Below are 12,422 nucleotides of genomic sequence, written 5' to 3'. Positions count from 1 at the left end.
AAATTTGTTATTGAACTCAAATCCATAAAATGTTGCTTTCAGTGCAAAGGTAATCTATCCTTCAGTAACAAAAGGTACTAGGAGGGCAGCTCTCTATGTACATGGCAAATCATATATTGCTCACTTTTTTAATATTACATTTGGCAAAGTGGTACAACGTACAGTACAGTAGTACTGTAGTAGGAAAATCTGCCTTCGATTACAGCTGCCGTAAATTTAAAACTGATATATGTTGCAACACAGACTCACAGTACATGCAGCACAGTACGGTACATTTATCTGTGTTCATCAAAAAAAGGTTTTTATTCCATCCTTCACTCTGTCACTCTGTGTTGAATTGCCACACCTTGTACTCATTTACAGTATATAAATTCATTGGGCTCAAGCTGCTTAATGGTATCTAATGTCGGTTCAAGTCAGTTCTTTCAAACAATTTGTCATGTACAGCAAATAATTTAGTATTCAAATATATATTTGTGTAGCATTTTTGAAAAGCTCTGAACTTTGTCTCAGGTATAAAATAATTGCTGGCCCTATGTACAAACCTACTACACATCTTTGCACTTGAATAGCAAATTGTCCACTTTGCATAGCATTTTACCATGCGGTACTACAGTAGGTAAATTATACCCTGGTCTACGATATTTATCACACTATTTTGTTCATATCATATATCGTTGTAAAAACAAAATTTGCAACAAAAATAGTAAAATAATAGGACATACAGATTAGTATAAATGAAGGTCACACAGATTTATGTCAACAATTGTTTTCTTTAGAGAAAGATTGCAGCAATGATTGGTGATCAATAACTAAAGTGAAAACAGAATATTGATGAGTATAAATGCCTCCATTTGTAATTTGTCTTGTCTGTCTTCTTGCAGTTTTCCATCTATTCAGGTGGTCGGGATTGGCCAGGTGAGTTTCCAGATTGAGTCAATTAGAAAATGTTGTTCTTAATTCTTCACACTTTGTCGGCTACTTTCAAAGTCTGTATACAATTGGTCAAATATTTGTGATATCAGTTCAAGTGAAAGAAAGGTCACAAGCTGCCTTCTTTATCAAAATCTCTTTTCTCTATCAAAATGTTTCTAAGTCGTAACCTGGTGCTTCCACCAACCCGGTCGCTATTCAAATCCTTTGTTTTCATTAACAAGATCTCAGCTAAAATTTGAGTGGAAGGAGAGTGGGGAGGGGGAGAGGGCAGTGGGAGGGTGGGGGGGATAGTATACTGATAACCTTTCATTTAGTGTCATCCATTCTAGTGCCTAGAATTGTGAAACTTATTCAGTACCTCTCATATCTTCTTCTTCAGATGGTCACTACAATAGTTATATTGTATGTAGGCAAACTACTTGGAATTATCAGTTTCCCAGATATGGGGAAGGATATTCCCAGAAAGGTATGTTGAAAAGTAAACCCCTGCAAAAATTGGTATAAGGGGATGGATGTTTCCAGCGTGACACCTTTGCAGCTTGCTCTTACTGTGCATTACACAGATTATTATAATACAAAGTATCATTCTTGGAAACTGAGGTCACAAAATTTGAAACAAATGGTTTAACCTAACATGTTAAGGGGTCTGCACAACATTCACTGTTCTTACACCTACAACTGAATTTTATCATTTTATCGTGGAAATATCCTAAAGTTAAATGTAAATTTTTTTAAATTAAATCCAGTCAAAGCAATGAGAGTACTGTACTCAGTTGAGAGCCATACAGCTGCAGCGAGAATGGCAAAATTACTATTTATATCTCACAATAATTAACGACTTTTAAGCTCAGTAGAATGAAAGCCACTCATTTTGTTAATTAATTACGTTAGTCATTAAAAGAAAAGTGCAAAGGTATGTCTATATTTGGCCCGCAAAGGAAGCTATGAAAGTGAGCATCGTAGGGAAGAACTTGCATGCAATCCTTATGTGTCGTTGTCAGATATTGATGGTTGAAGCTGTCATGTTTTGGTATCAAATAGGAACTTGAAACAAGCAGGTGTGGGCCTGTGATGTAATACAGTAGATACACATAGACAAAACACGTTTGGCTTCTTTACATTCTAATCCATGTTGGTTTTAGCACATTTGACAGAACATGTTTTTGTGACCTCGGTTTTCATGTGCGCACGGTTTGCAACATTCACTGGTCATGACTGACTTGTAATCTGATGCATCTAGCTAATTTAATTTGAAAAGTTAGTCTAAAAGTTGGAAGAAAAGCAACATTAATGGTCATTAGCTGAGATAACAGCCTTGCTGTTTTTCTGGTGTCCTTCATATGTTAACCTTCCTACCGAATGTTAGTTTTGTATGAATCTTGTACAAACATGTGAGAAATGAATTTGAAATTGAAATATGACATCACACATGCTTGCTGAATAATCACTTTCATACAGGCCGTATAAAGGTCAAAGGTCTATTTGACTCTATTAGATGTGGATACTTTGAAACATGCATATATGAAATCAATAGAAACTACTGTAATTCAGCAGTATGTTTAGATTATGTTTGACTTTCTCTTCAACCTGTCAAATATAAATTTACTGCTATATGAACTACCCTTTAAGATACAGCTGGGCAAAGTATGGACCAGCATGCAGCCAGCACACAGGCAAATTATCAATAGCCTGCAAGGTTATATATATATATATCAAAACCCTATTACTTCATGCCAGCAGAATCTTACCATATCAGAGCAATGAATGACTGTCATAAATCAACAAGAACAGTGACTTTTTACTGTAAGACTGAAGTGTATTTTGGGACAGTTTGTATGAAGCCTATTGATGATACCACCACCACCCCCCATGTGGAACTTTCCGGTCTAGTGTTTCCAATATAATGTAATATTTCCATTATTCTCATGGGAGTATGTACTTAACTAAACTGTTTTGCCCTGCAGAAGATAAATTGATCCCAATCCATGCTTTATAAGTAGATAGTACTGTAGTTAAAGACCTGTAATCTACTATGACAATTAACTATAATGCAAATAGCAACATCCTCCTTAAAGTGGTTCCACTTCAGTGAGAATTAATACATACACTGGTTCCACTATTTATGGTTTACATGACAAAAGGTGTGGCCTATTGAAATAATATTGGACAACCTAAGCCCCTGACATAAGTACATGTTTGAGTTGTCTGGAGAACTCTGTAAAATTAATAATTGGAGACTAAAGCTGACTGTTCCAATCAAATACCAGCACTTTTTTCTCCAGTTTGTCAAGAGCTGATATCTCCCAGACTGCCATCAGTTTTGCAAAACCTACAAATCTTGTTTCGAAAAAAGGTTTAGCCGCCTTAAAGCCCCCCTTTCGTAGATGTACAGTAAAGTGCACTGCAATGACTTCTAAAAATGTGGGTATAAGTTACTGTTACAAATCAGAACAACCTATTTAAAGACATTAAAAAGAATCTGTTCAGATTACCACTGCTTTTTTTCTTGCCGTAAATAATCTCCAATCTAAGAAACCAAACAGCCACAATGACCATTAGTTTATCTGATTATACTAGTTTTTAAGTTATATCTTGTAACTCATTAAAGGGTGTGAAGACTCGTGCAAAAACAAACGTCTAATGCCGGTAATCTGACCTAGTTTCTAATGAGGTGTATTCAGCAGTGTTAGACACCACCATCGATCCTAGAAAATACACAAACACAGCTTGCTACTGTCGGTAATTAGACACTAGTGTACAGTCAGTACATACAGCTGCAGTCAATACCCACAGCACAGTGTACAAACAATGCAGCGATGGACATCTCAGGTCCAGCTAAAGATAACATGGTATCACGTTTCATTACTGTACTGTCTGCATTTTGTAGCTACACGAACAAACGTCACTTGCAAGCCACGGAAAGTTAACTTTTTCAGATGGCCGCACACAGTTTGGGGCAAGTCTTCAATTCCTTCAAAGAGCAAATAAATTAACTAAGCGGTCAAAACGGTATCTTTTGATCGCTGAAGATGCTTATAGTATGTTTGGGACAGGAAATTGAATTGTTATTAAAATATAAACAAACAAACAAACAATTTGTATTTACATTGTTTTTTTTCTCAGATATGGCCTCTTCCAATTATCTATATTTTCAACCTTATATTTGGTCTTGGTAGCACAAAGAAAATAAGGTTTGTAATGAAATCTACAGAATGTATTTTCACAATTTATGATTTATTTATTAATTTATCTTTTGAACAGTTGATTATTATAACTGGTAAGTTGATCTCTCTCTCTCTCTCTGTATAAGTGACTGTAAAGACAGGTCGTGCACAAAAAAATCAAAACAAAAATGAGGTTGCATGTTGACCAATGGGCCATATTTTTCATAACTCTAATTTTCTCAGAGATCTGCTCCTCTAGTTATGATGCCATTCTCATTATTTTTTCATATATGCTGAAACATTGCACTATCACTATAACTCCCAATTCAGCGAATAAAGTTAAAGGTCGCGGTGAAAGATTTGGAAGGTCAGTCACTGATTAACCAGTGCATTGTGGGTAAATGTGACATGTAAATCTGTGGGCATTTCTTACTTGAAATTCCGTACAAATTATCAGTCTGCCCCTTGCCTGTTTCACACATAGTCAATAGACACACACATACTGTAATAATTGTGGGGAAAAAACCCTAGACTTGAATAGTTTCCTACTTTGGTATAAGATTTTTTTATGAATGTATTTTTTTGCATATCTGTGTTCAGACCTATTTGAAAAGATTCCATAAACAGTGATGAAAGAAAGCAACAGACAATAAAACAAACAAAGACGAACAAACAAACACACAAAAACGACACAAAAAGATAGAAATAGTAATTCACCACTGAGTTTGAGTGATTGTGTAGTTCTACCAGTGAGGGTTATTGTACAGTGTGCTCACTAACTGTGTAATAATGTATACACTGCTGTACTGTAACTACAGTACCAGTATATGGTAACACTGCAGGTCCGTAAATTTAAACAGTATCTTTCCATTCAAAATTGACTGAATGACTGTCAGAACCTTTTATAAGCTGTGGTCCCTTTTGTCTACTCTAACTCCTTTAAATTGATAGTAATCAGTCTTTCTTTATTGACTTTGTTTCCTTAGCAGAATACTACAAATTTGCTCTGGGATTCAAATTCTCATTGTTCAATATGTAAATGGGTTATTTTGACTGTTAGGGGGTATTGTGTTTGTAGTAGAAACTTGTGTTACTCTTGAAAATTCTTGTTACCCTCTCTAAGTGTTTAATTATACTGCCGCTGATGCGAAACCTTGGTTTTCACTTTTTCAGCACCCGGAGGAATGTGTATTGTATGGGATGGGGGGGGGGGGGAGGTTACACATGTGAAGTGTTTATTTCAAAGAGAGAAAAGGAAAATTCTAACAAACTGCATACATGTCTATGGCAAATATGCGTAGAGTATGTACATAAAAGCAAGTGAGCCATGATCTTTCGAACCCAGCAGGATCTTCTTTAAAGGCGTACTGGAAAGAAAACAGCTTAACGGTAAAATAGACAAATAGACAACTAAATTGGACCGTTGAACATAGTAAAGAGAGAAGTAATTTTCACTGATTTTTTTTTATTCAAAATGGGGAAGTTATTTAGTCTGTCAAGCTTAAATGTGTCCTTAGTTTGTTTTCATTTCAGTTTGTGCCTTTGAAGAAGATCCTGCTAGGATCGAAATGATCACTATTAAAAAGGGGTTTTGTTGATATCAATGAAAAGTTTCTCAGGATTGGCCCCAAAAATTCTACAAAATGTGAAGAAAAAAAAACAAATGGTCACTTATTCTCCGACTTCAACAAGCATTTTCCTAGATACCTTTGAGGTGTTTTTAACCTTACTGGGGAATATAATTCTCTGATATGGACACACTGGAATGTCTGGGGATGATTTAGGAACACTGTCAGAATAAATGGGAATGTACTTTAATTGAATACCTGTAGCAATTGTTGCATACTAAAATGTGGGGCCAATACTGCCGATTTTTAACAGCGTTTGAAACAGTAAAATAATACCATACAGCTACTGCTTTGGAATAATTTCTGACTTCCAAGTGGAAGCAATTTTTCGAGCTAACTTGCTGCGGTAACTATGGTTTTTTAATGAGCGAGGCAAGTGGCATGCTGCTTTTGTTTATATCTTGTGGGGTTGAAATAATTATTAACAATGTATGTGTGTATGTATGTGTATTAGATCCTCCTGCAAGCAGGAACTCGCGAAGAAGCCTCATTGGCTTATCAAAGCCGCAAGCTGACCGAAGTCAGTCTCTTAGATTCATATTTAACGTCCATGATTACGAATGTCAATTGTCAACAACTCTGTAACTGGACGACATACATTAATCTTGGAGTGACTCGAACTGGGGACCTTATGAAAGGAAGGCACAATGCTGATGTAATAGTAGTAGCCTGCGTATGCAAATGGGAGTCCAGTGTGCGACTTGATGGAGGGCTCATGTGGGCACAAAAACCATATTTTGTATGATTATTAATAGTGCTTATCTCGCAAGTGGGTAACATCTTTTGCGAGTTAGTCTTCTGCCATTTTCTATCAGTATTTAAAGTTATGGTACTTTGGTGTGTTCTTATGTTGGTCACACCAAAATGAAACTCAGTTTTCCTCTCTTTTTCTTGTAACAGTGTTTTGTTTGTAGCAAAATGGTGTTTTTTTTATGCTTGTTTAGAAAATTCCTTGGGGGGTGGGGGGTAGGTGGAGGGATGGTGGGGGAAGAGGGTGCAGGATACAGACTTCTGCTTCACTTACTAAATTCTGTAATGCGGCATACATTTTCTTGTCATTTAGGGGAGGGGGTGGGTCGGGGTACGGTGGAGGCTAATTAAATGGCCAGCTATTCAACAGACCAACAGATAAGATGCTACCTACATTCGGATGTAAATTCTTATTAAGATTAAATTCTATCATTCTTGTTTTGAAACCAGGCACTGGTATCTTTACCCAAGCATGTGAACTGTTTATATTTTCTTAATTTTCCCCAGTTTACCTATGTTCACGGTTCTAAGGAGATTTACAGTTTTGTTCACGATGTTAGGGGAGTACTTTCTCTTAGGGTAAGTTCATCTTTTCTGCTATCTTTTCCCTCCTTCCTTCACTTCCCACTTTGTAATTGGGCCATTCCACACTAATGGGGTACTAATTTGTGACATAGTGGGTGAAAATTAAAAGTCATAGGGAAAGCATGAAACTTGGTTTGAGTAATGACCTAGAGTCTATAGCAACTGTATATACCCTCAATGAGATAAGTTTTGGATAAGGTTGGCAATGACAGCCAAGCAAAGTATAATATATGGCGTGTATTACGTACGTAACAAGGACAGATATCTGAGCATAAACAGGCCACAAACAACAATTGTACATGAGTTTTAACAGTTTTTGTTTATTGCAAACTTTGTAATTATAACAATTAACAAAGACAAAATGGATCCAAGGGTGAAAAACTGGAAAAAATATGAATCTTTGATAATACAACGAGAGGGCATTTCAACATTCCCTATGCACAGAACAAATTTTAGTGCCACAAGTACCTTTTTCCCTGAGTATTTGTTACAATATATCTCACATCTTAATGAAAACCACTGCTAGAAGCTATAGTGCAGAAAATGATATGGACTTGCATAAAGGTAGGATGTATGGTTACCATGTTCAGGGTCTTACGTACGTAACAAGGACAGAATATTTTTCAATCTCCACATTAATTTGTCATCAGAAATTCTATGGATTACAAATTATTATTTTCAATTGAATGTACATCTGGGCACTCATTTGTAGCTGTTTCTTTGCTGCTGTACTTTGGAATTATCATGAAATTGTGATGATATATCATATCCTGTGGGAAACAACAACTTATCCAGAGTGGTCTGTTTAAGATTGTAAATGTCAGAGTCAAATTAAAGAAAAATTAAATAGTTGAATGAATAGCTGTAGGCTTGCATGTGATTAATTGCATATATCTAGCAAAGTTAAAAAGATACTACTTATACTGACACCTCTAATGTAGGTCATTGAATTCATTGTTGAACTGAAAATTGAATAGTTAACAATTGAATATTTATAAAATTCAATAATTTCAAAATTGCATATGAATAGTGAAAATCCTAAAATTTCATATAATGGAAGGATTGTTAAGCTGTAGACTTGAATACAGTATGTCAGAAATTTTAAATGAGTAAATAGTTGAATTCATAATTGTAAACTTGCATACCATTGGAAAGATATCAAATTACAAGAGGGTATTAGATACCAACAATATTATCACCAATGCAACACTAAAATGTACCAATATGTACACTAATATCATGTTTGAAACATGGACAGACGAAAAACCATAAATTGTTTTTACTTTTTTATCAAACTGGCTAATGATTAAATGTTCACTTTTCAAACTTTCTGAAAATGTATCAGATGAAGTGGGATAGCCTCACATGTCATGGAATGGAATAAACATAAATTTGAAGCTGTTTTCAGAAAAAAATGCTAAAAAGGAAGCACACACTATCACAAGCATATCTGACTGTTTCTTTTTTGCTCTTTTCCATATAGTCAAGCATGCAGTATATTGAAGACAAGCAATCAAGCAAGAACCTAAAACATCTAAGATTCCTGCAGAATAGATGCTGTCAACTGAAACTGTACACAGTACAATTAGCTAGATGGAAAGCCAGAGTGTACTTGTTAAAACTTTGAAATATATACAAAATATGCATTATTTATGCTTTACCACTTTAGAGCTCAGCTTGTGTTATTGCTTTCATTTCAGCATATGTTTTCTCCACATTTTCAATTTCTTGCACAGAAAATGGTCCACTGCCCACCACTGTAAGGGGTCCATCGATAACGAATTTGCCTAAAACCTTCTCAGAATCTGACCTTATAGGCCAATCATACATCTTAGATGCACTGCAAACTCTATGGAGAAACTTAAACAGATATTCCTCCCCATCTTTCTCAAGCAATCGTCCAATATAGAATTTGTTGTCATAGACGACAGCATAATACTCTTCAGGGCGAATTTCAATCCCTCATTGCTGTGGTTTTAGTAATGCCTCATGCTTGTTCTCTGGTAGGCAGACATCACAGAAGAGATCTTTTAAGACCTTTTCATTCAACACATCCAACTGTGTCTGGACAACTTCAGATTCATCATAATCTGTAATTTATGAAAAGAGCAAAAAAAAAATTAAATAGGAAATATTCACTGGCTGTCTTCAATCTTGATGACTGCAATGACCAACCAAATGGTATGGGCAATCCATAACAACTATTCCAGCATTTTTCACGAAGAAGTGAACTGAAAGTCGACAACTCACCCCACCCTCACTTTTGATTAGAGTTCACTGATAAGGAGTTTCAATCTAATTAATGAAATCAAGGCCCTTAATAAAGTTGAGTGACATATCATTTCCCATGAAAAGAAACACTGGAATATGCAACATCAAACATAACACTTCTGTTGATGCATTTTGTTTTTGATTCTGCAAATAGAAGGAAATCTCTTTCAATGTCATGTTGCTTAGCACTTAAAATTTAAGTAAAAAAGGGACTGACCCACTTTGTTGGAAGTTAGTATGCCACCTGCATTACCCACTTCAGATAAGTCCCCTGTCTCAGATCTTTCAGATGATGATTTACCCACAGTTGCTCCAGTTGCATTATCAGTTGCACTCTCAAGTGTACAGACCGGAATCTCATCCATCTCAGCGTGACCTACATCTGCAGCTTCCATATCACTGCTAGTAGTTGCTTCAAATGAAATCCCTTTAGCAGACATCTTGCGTTCACTCCAAGACTTCACAAACTCCAGATTGATGCACAGTGCTACTGAGTTCAGATCCTGACAGGGTGAACAGAAGCATGAAAGACGCCTTTTGTGCAATTAGTATGGAGAGATCCCAGCTACAGCATGCAACTTTCGCGTTCCAGCCACAATGTCAACATTTGTTCTGGTTGGCCTTTCCCTCTGTATATCACCTTCCTTCACTAAGTAAAAAGTACGACGAGAGTGGTTGCACGATCCATCTGGTTTCACTGGTGCCTTAGCAAGATTTTTGGAGCAGAAGTCATAGAACTCCCAGGGTCCATCAATGGTGATGTTGACATCAGACTTCACTGACCTTGTGACTGCATTTTTAACCACCCCCACCCTCTCCATCACATGGCTTTTTTCCATGGCATGAGCCAAAGAAATGCCGCTCAACTTGCACGCCAAAATCTATCGAGATTCAAATCGAGATTTGTATTGTGCGCCACACCCATCAGTGAACTGGATCAGTCTGTTAAACTCCACTTTCCTCTCCACCTTCAGATGTGTGCAGGCCAGTTTACAGAAGTGGGTAACTGCATGTGTATCATGTATGATATCCTCGCTTCCTGAGACATGGTTTGACGATATTCTTTCACTCGCTCAGTCTCTTTAGCTTGATACTGAACATAACATTCCTGATCAGCTTTTATGCGGCCTCGATACCTGCGTATATACATTGCTGCATTGCTAAAACCAGTTGTTCGTTGTCCTTCAATATCCTCTAGTTGAGGTACCTTCCTGTTTAAGGAACGAAGGCGAGAAAAACAAAATATCCTGGAGCAAATAAGGTAACATTTTCCATTTTAATATGGAAGTTAAGGAAAAGACAAAACATGGTTTGTTTCAAAATACAGGAGAAAGTTGTAATCCATGGTATGGTAGAAGAAAGTTTCAAACCTTCAATACAGGAGTGTCAATTTCAATGGTGAAATTGTTGCCTCCATAAGCTTTTAAATTAAAGAGATTTGTCATCCACTGGAATTTGCCAATGATGTTATTTGTGTTTGATAACAGTTAGAGCTTACATGATAATTAAAAGCAGCCTGTAGGTAATTACGTGTAAAGACAGATGCACCTCATGCATATATTATATTGTAAGCTGCCTTAATATGGAAGAATGTTGTGTATGGAATTAGGCTGTTTTGAGATAAAGAATCAGGGGCAAGCTGCAATGAAAACTACCACCAGAATTTTTAATCAGAGGTCCCAAGATACTGACATTTGGTGGCTAACTCCCTAATTAGGCCAGCCTGTCCCTGAGAACAATAAATACACTGTGGGTTCTTTAGGTCATCGATAGTTCTTCTCATTAAAGCAATTACGATGAACATGCCCATTTTCAGTCCTCGCGGATCAAACACAATGGTAAGTTTTAACTAGAAAGCAAGACGATACATGTTGTCTTAAAACAGACCGACTGGGCAAATATGTCTCACCACAGTTGGATTCGAACGTGAGCTTTTTCAATTGAAGCCTAGCATGCAGGTCTAACCTAACCTTTGCTTAATGAAATATTGTTAACATTATATTTACGGAATCATCGTATGCACTCAGTTCATTTACATCGGTACGTCGACATTAGATTATACATCAAAATACCGAAATCATGCTAACGTTCACACGAGTGACCGAATCTGAAATCTGTCTACCAACAATTACGTTTGAACGTAGGCCTAGGCTAGTTCATTTTAACGAAACTGCTATTGAATTGCACTTCAATGCCAATGCGAGATGAACATTCGTGCCCAGTAAACATTTAGCAAGTTTCATGGTATTATCATGCACCTTTACATCGAACTAAATGAATAATGGAGGTCTTTTGCCAACGTTCGTAACTTCAGACATATTGGCTCAATCTGTCTTCAGTTACGTGCATTAGTTGTGTTTTCTGTCTCACGCAGTGCAATTATACCAAAGGGGGCAACTGCATCTACGAGTCCGCTCACCTAGCGGTGTAACAACTTTCACTTACTGAGTGAGAAATCTCTAAATTGAACCATACCTTGATCACATTGCAAAGTGCTTTATTTTCGGTAAAATTGGTAGTGATTTCGAACGCTCGTAATTTGACTTGCGCTCGTAACTTACCGAGATTCAGAAGACAGATCACAAACTTCCCTCCATGGTTTTAAAAGTCGGTGGGTGACCAAGGGTTGTTGTTTTCTCTGAAATACGCATGCGCCCAAGGATGTTTATCATACTAAACACTCACATGATCGAATGCGCGATTTCCGTGAAAAGTGATGTAAAAGTACGTTCGAACGTAAGCTCTCTTGGACAGATTTTTTTAAAGCTAATTTGGCCGTCGTTTTCCGGGGGATTGGAAGACTCAACTCCCTCAAAACCATGTTCATTACTGAGATACGATGTTGTAACAAGGCACAACATTTTATCTCCGCCAAATGTTTTTAGATTACTTTACTCATGGGGCAAGTTACGCTCGTAACTGTTAGGACAGATGTCAATTACGAACGTTTATATATTTTTGTGTGGTCATTTTCTCAATTTTCACGAGTTGGACAAGAAAGAAGACAACAACAGCATTCAGATGATTGAATTCTTTAATCATTATGATACATAACATTGGTCATTTTTGTAACTAAAACATAAAACAA

At 36.6% G+C, this 12,422-nt stretch overlaps 2 protein-coding genes across 3 annotated transcripts in view; one reads left to right on the top strand and one right to left on the bottom strand.

Annotated features, from left to right (window-relative positions):
- Positions 1-12,422, top strand: part of LOC139980041 (nucleotide sugar transporter SLC35D1-like) — a 31,958-nt gene that overhangs the window by 1,895 nt on the left and 17,641 nt on the right. For both annotated transcript variants that reach the window (XM_071991401.1, XM_071991411.1), the window contains exons 2-5: positions 885-918; positions 1,316-1,402; positions 4,060-4,127; positions 6,986-7,057. In XM_071991401.1, the coding sequence (XP_071847502.1) occupies positions 885-918; positions 1,316-1,402; positions 4,060-4,127; positions 6,986-7,057 (261 nt within the window). The remainder of the gene's footprint in view (positions 1-884; positions 919-1,315; positions 1,403-4,059; positions 4,128-6,985; positions 7,058-12,422) is intronic.
- LOC139980050 (uncharacterized) lies at positions 7,364-10,497 on the bottom strand. Its single transcript, XM_071991421.1, has 2 exons — positions 9,552-10,497; positions 7,364-9,153 (listed from the first exon to the last, which is right to left on the bottom strand). Exons 1-2 carry the CDS (start codon positions 9,772-9,774, stop codon positions 9,026-9,028), a joined length of 351 nt encoding a protein of 116 aa, XP_071847522.1. The 5' UTR covers positions 9,775-10,497; the 3' UTR covers positions 7,364-9,025.

Source organism: Apostichopus japonicus, chromosome 2, assembly GCF_037975245.1.
Source record: "Apostichopus japonicus isolate 1M-3 chromosome 2, ASM3797524v1, whole genome shotgun sequence".
NCBI lineage: Eukaryota > Metazoa > Echinodermata > Holothuroidea > Aspidochirotida > Stichopodidae > Apostichopus > Apostichopus japonicus.
Note: the sequence above shows the minus strand (reverse complement) of the source record. Positions and strands in the feature narration are given on the sequence as shown.

What these genes read in the sequence shown, in the direction of transcription:
- LOC139980050 (XM_071991421.1), bottom strand. Translation starts at nt 9,774, where the DNA reads ATGTCTGCTAAAGGGATTTCATTTGAAGCAACTACTAGCAGTGATATG. An exon ending in ACTAACTTCCAACAAAGTGG is followed by an intron (nt 9,154 to 9,551) that starts GTCAGTCCCTTT and finishes CATAAATTACAG; the next exon opens with ATTATGATGAATCTGAAGTT.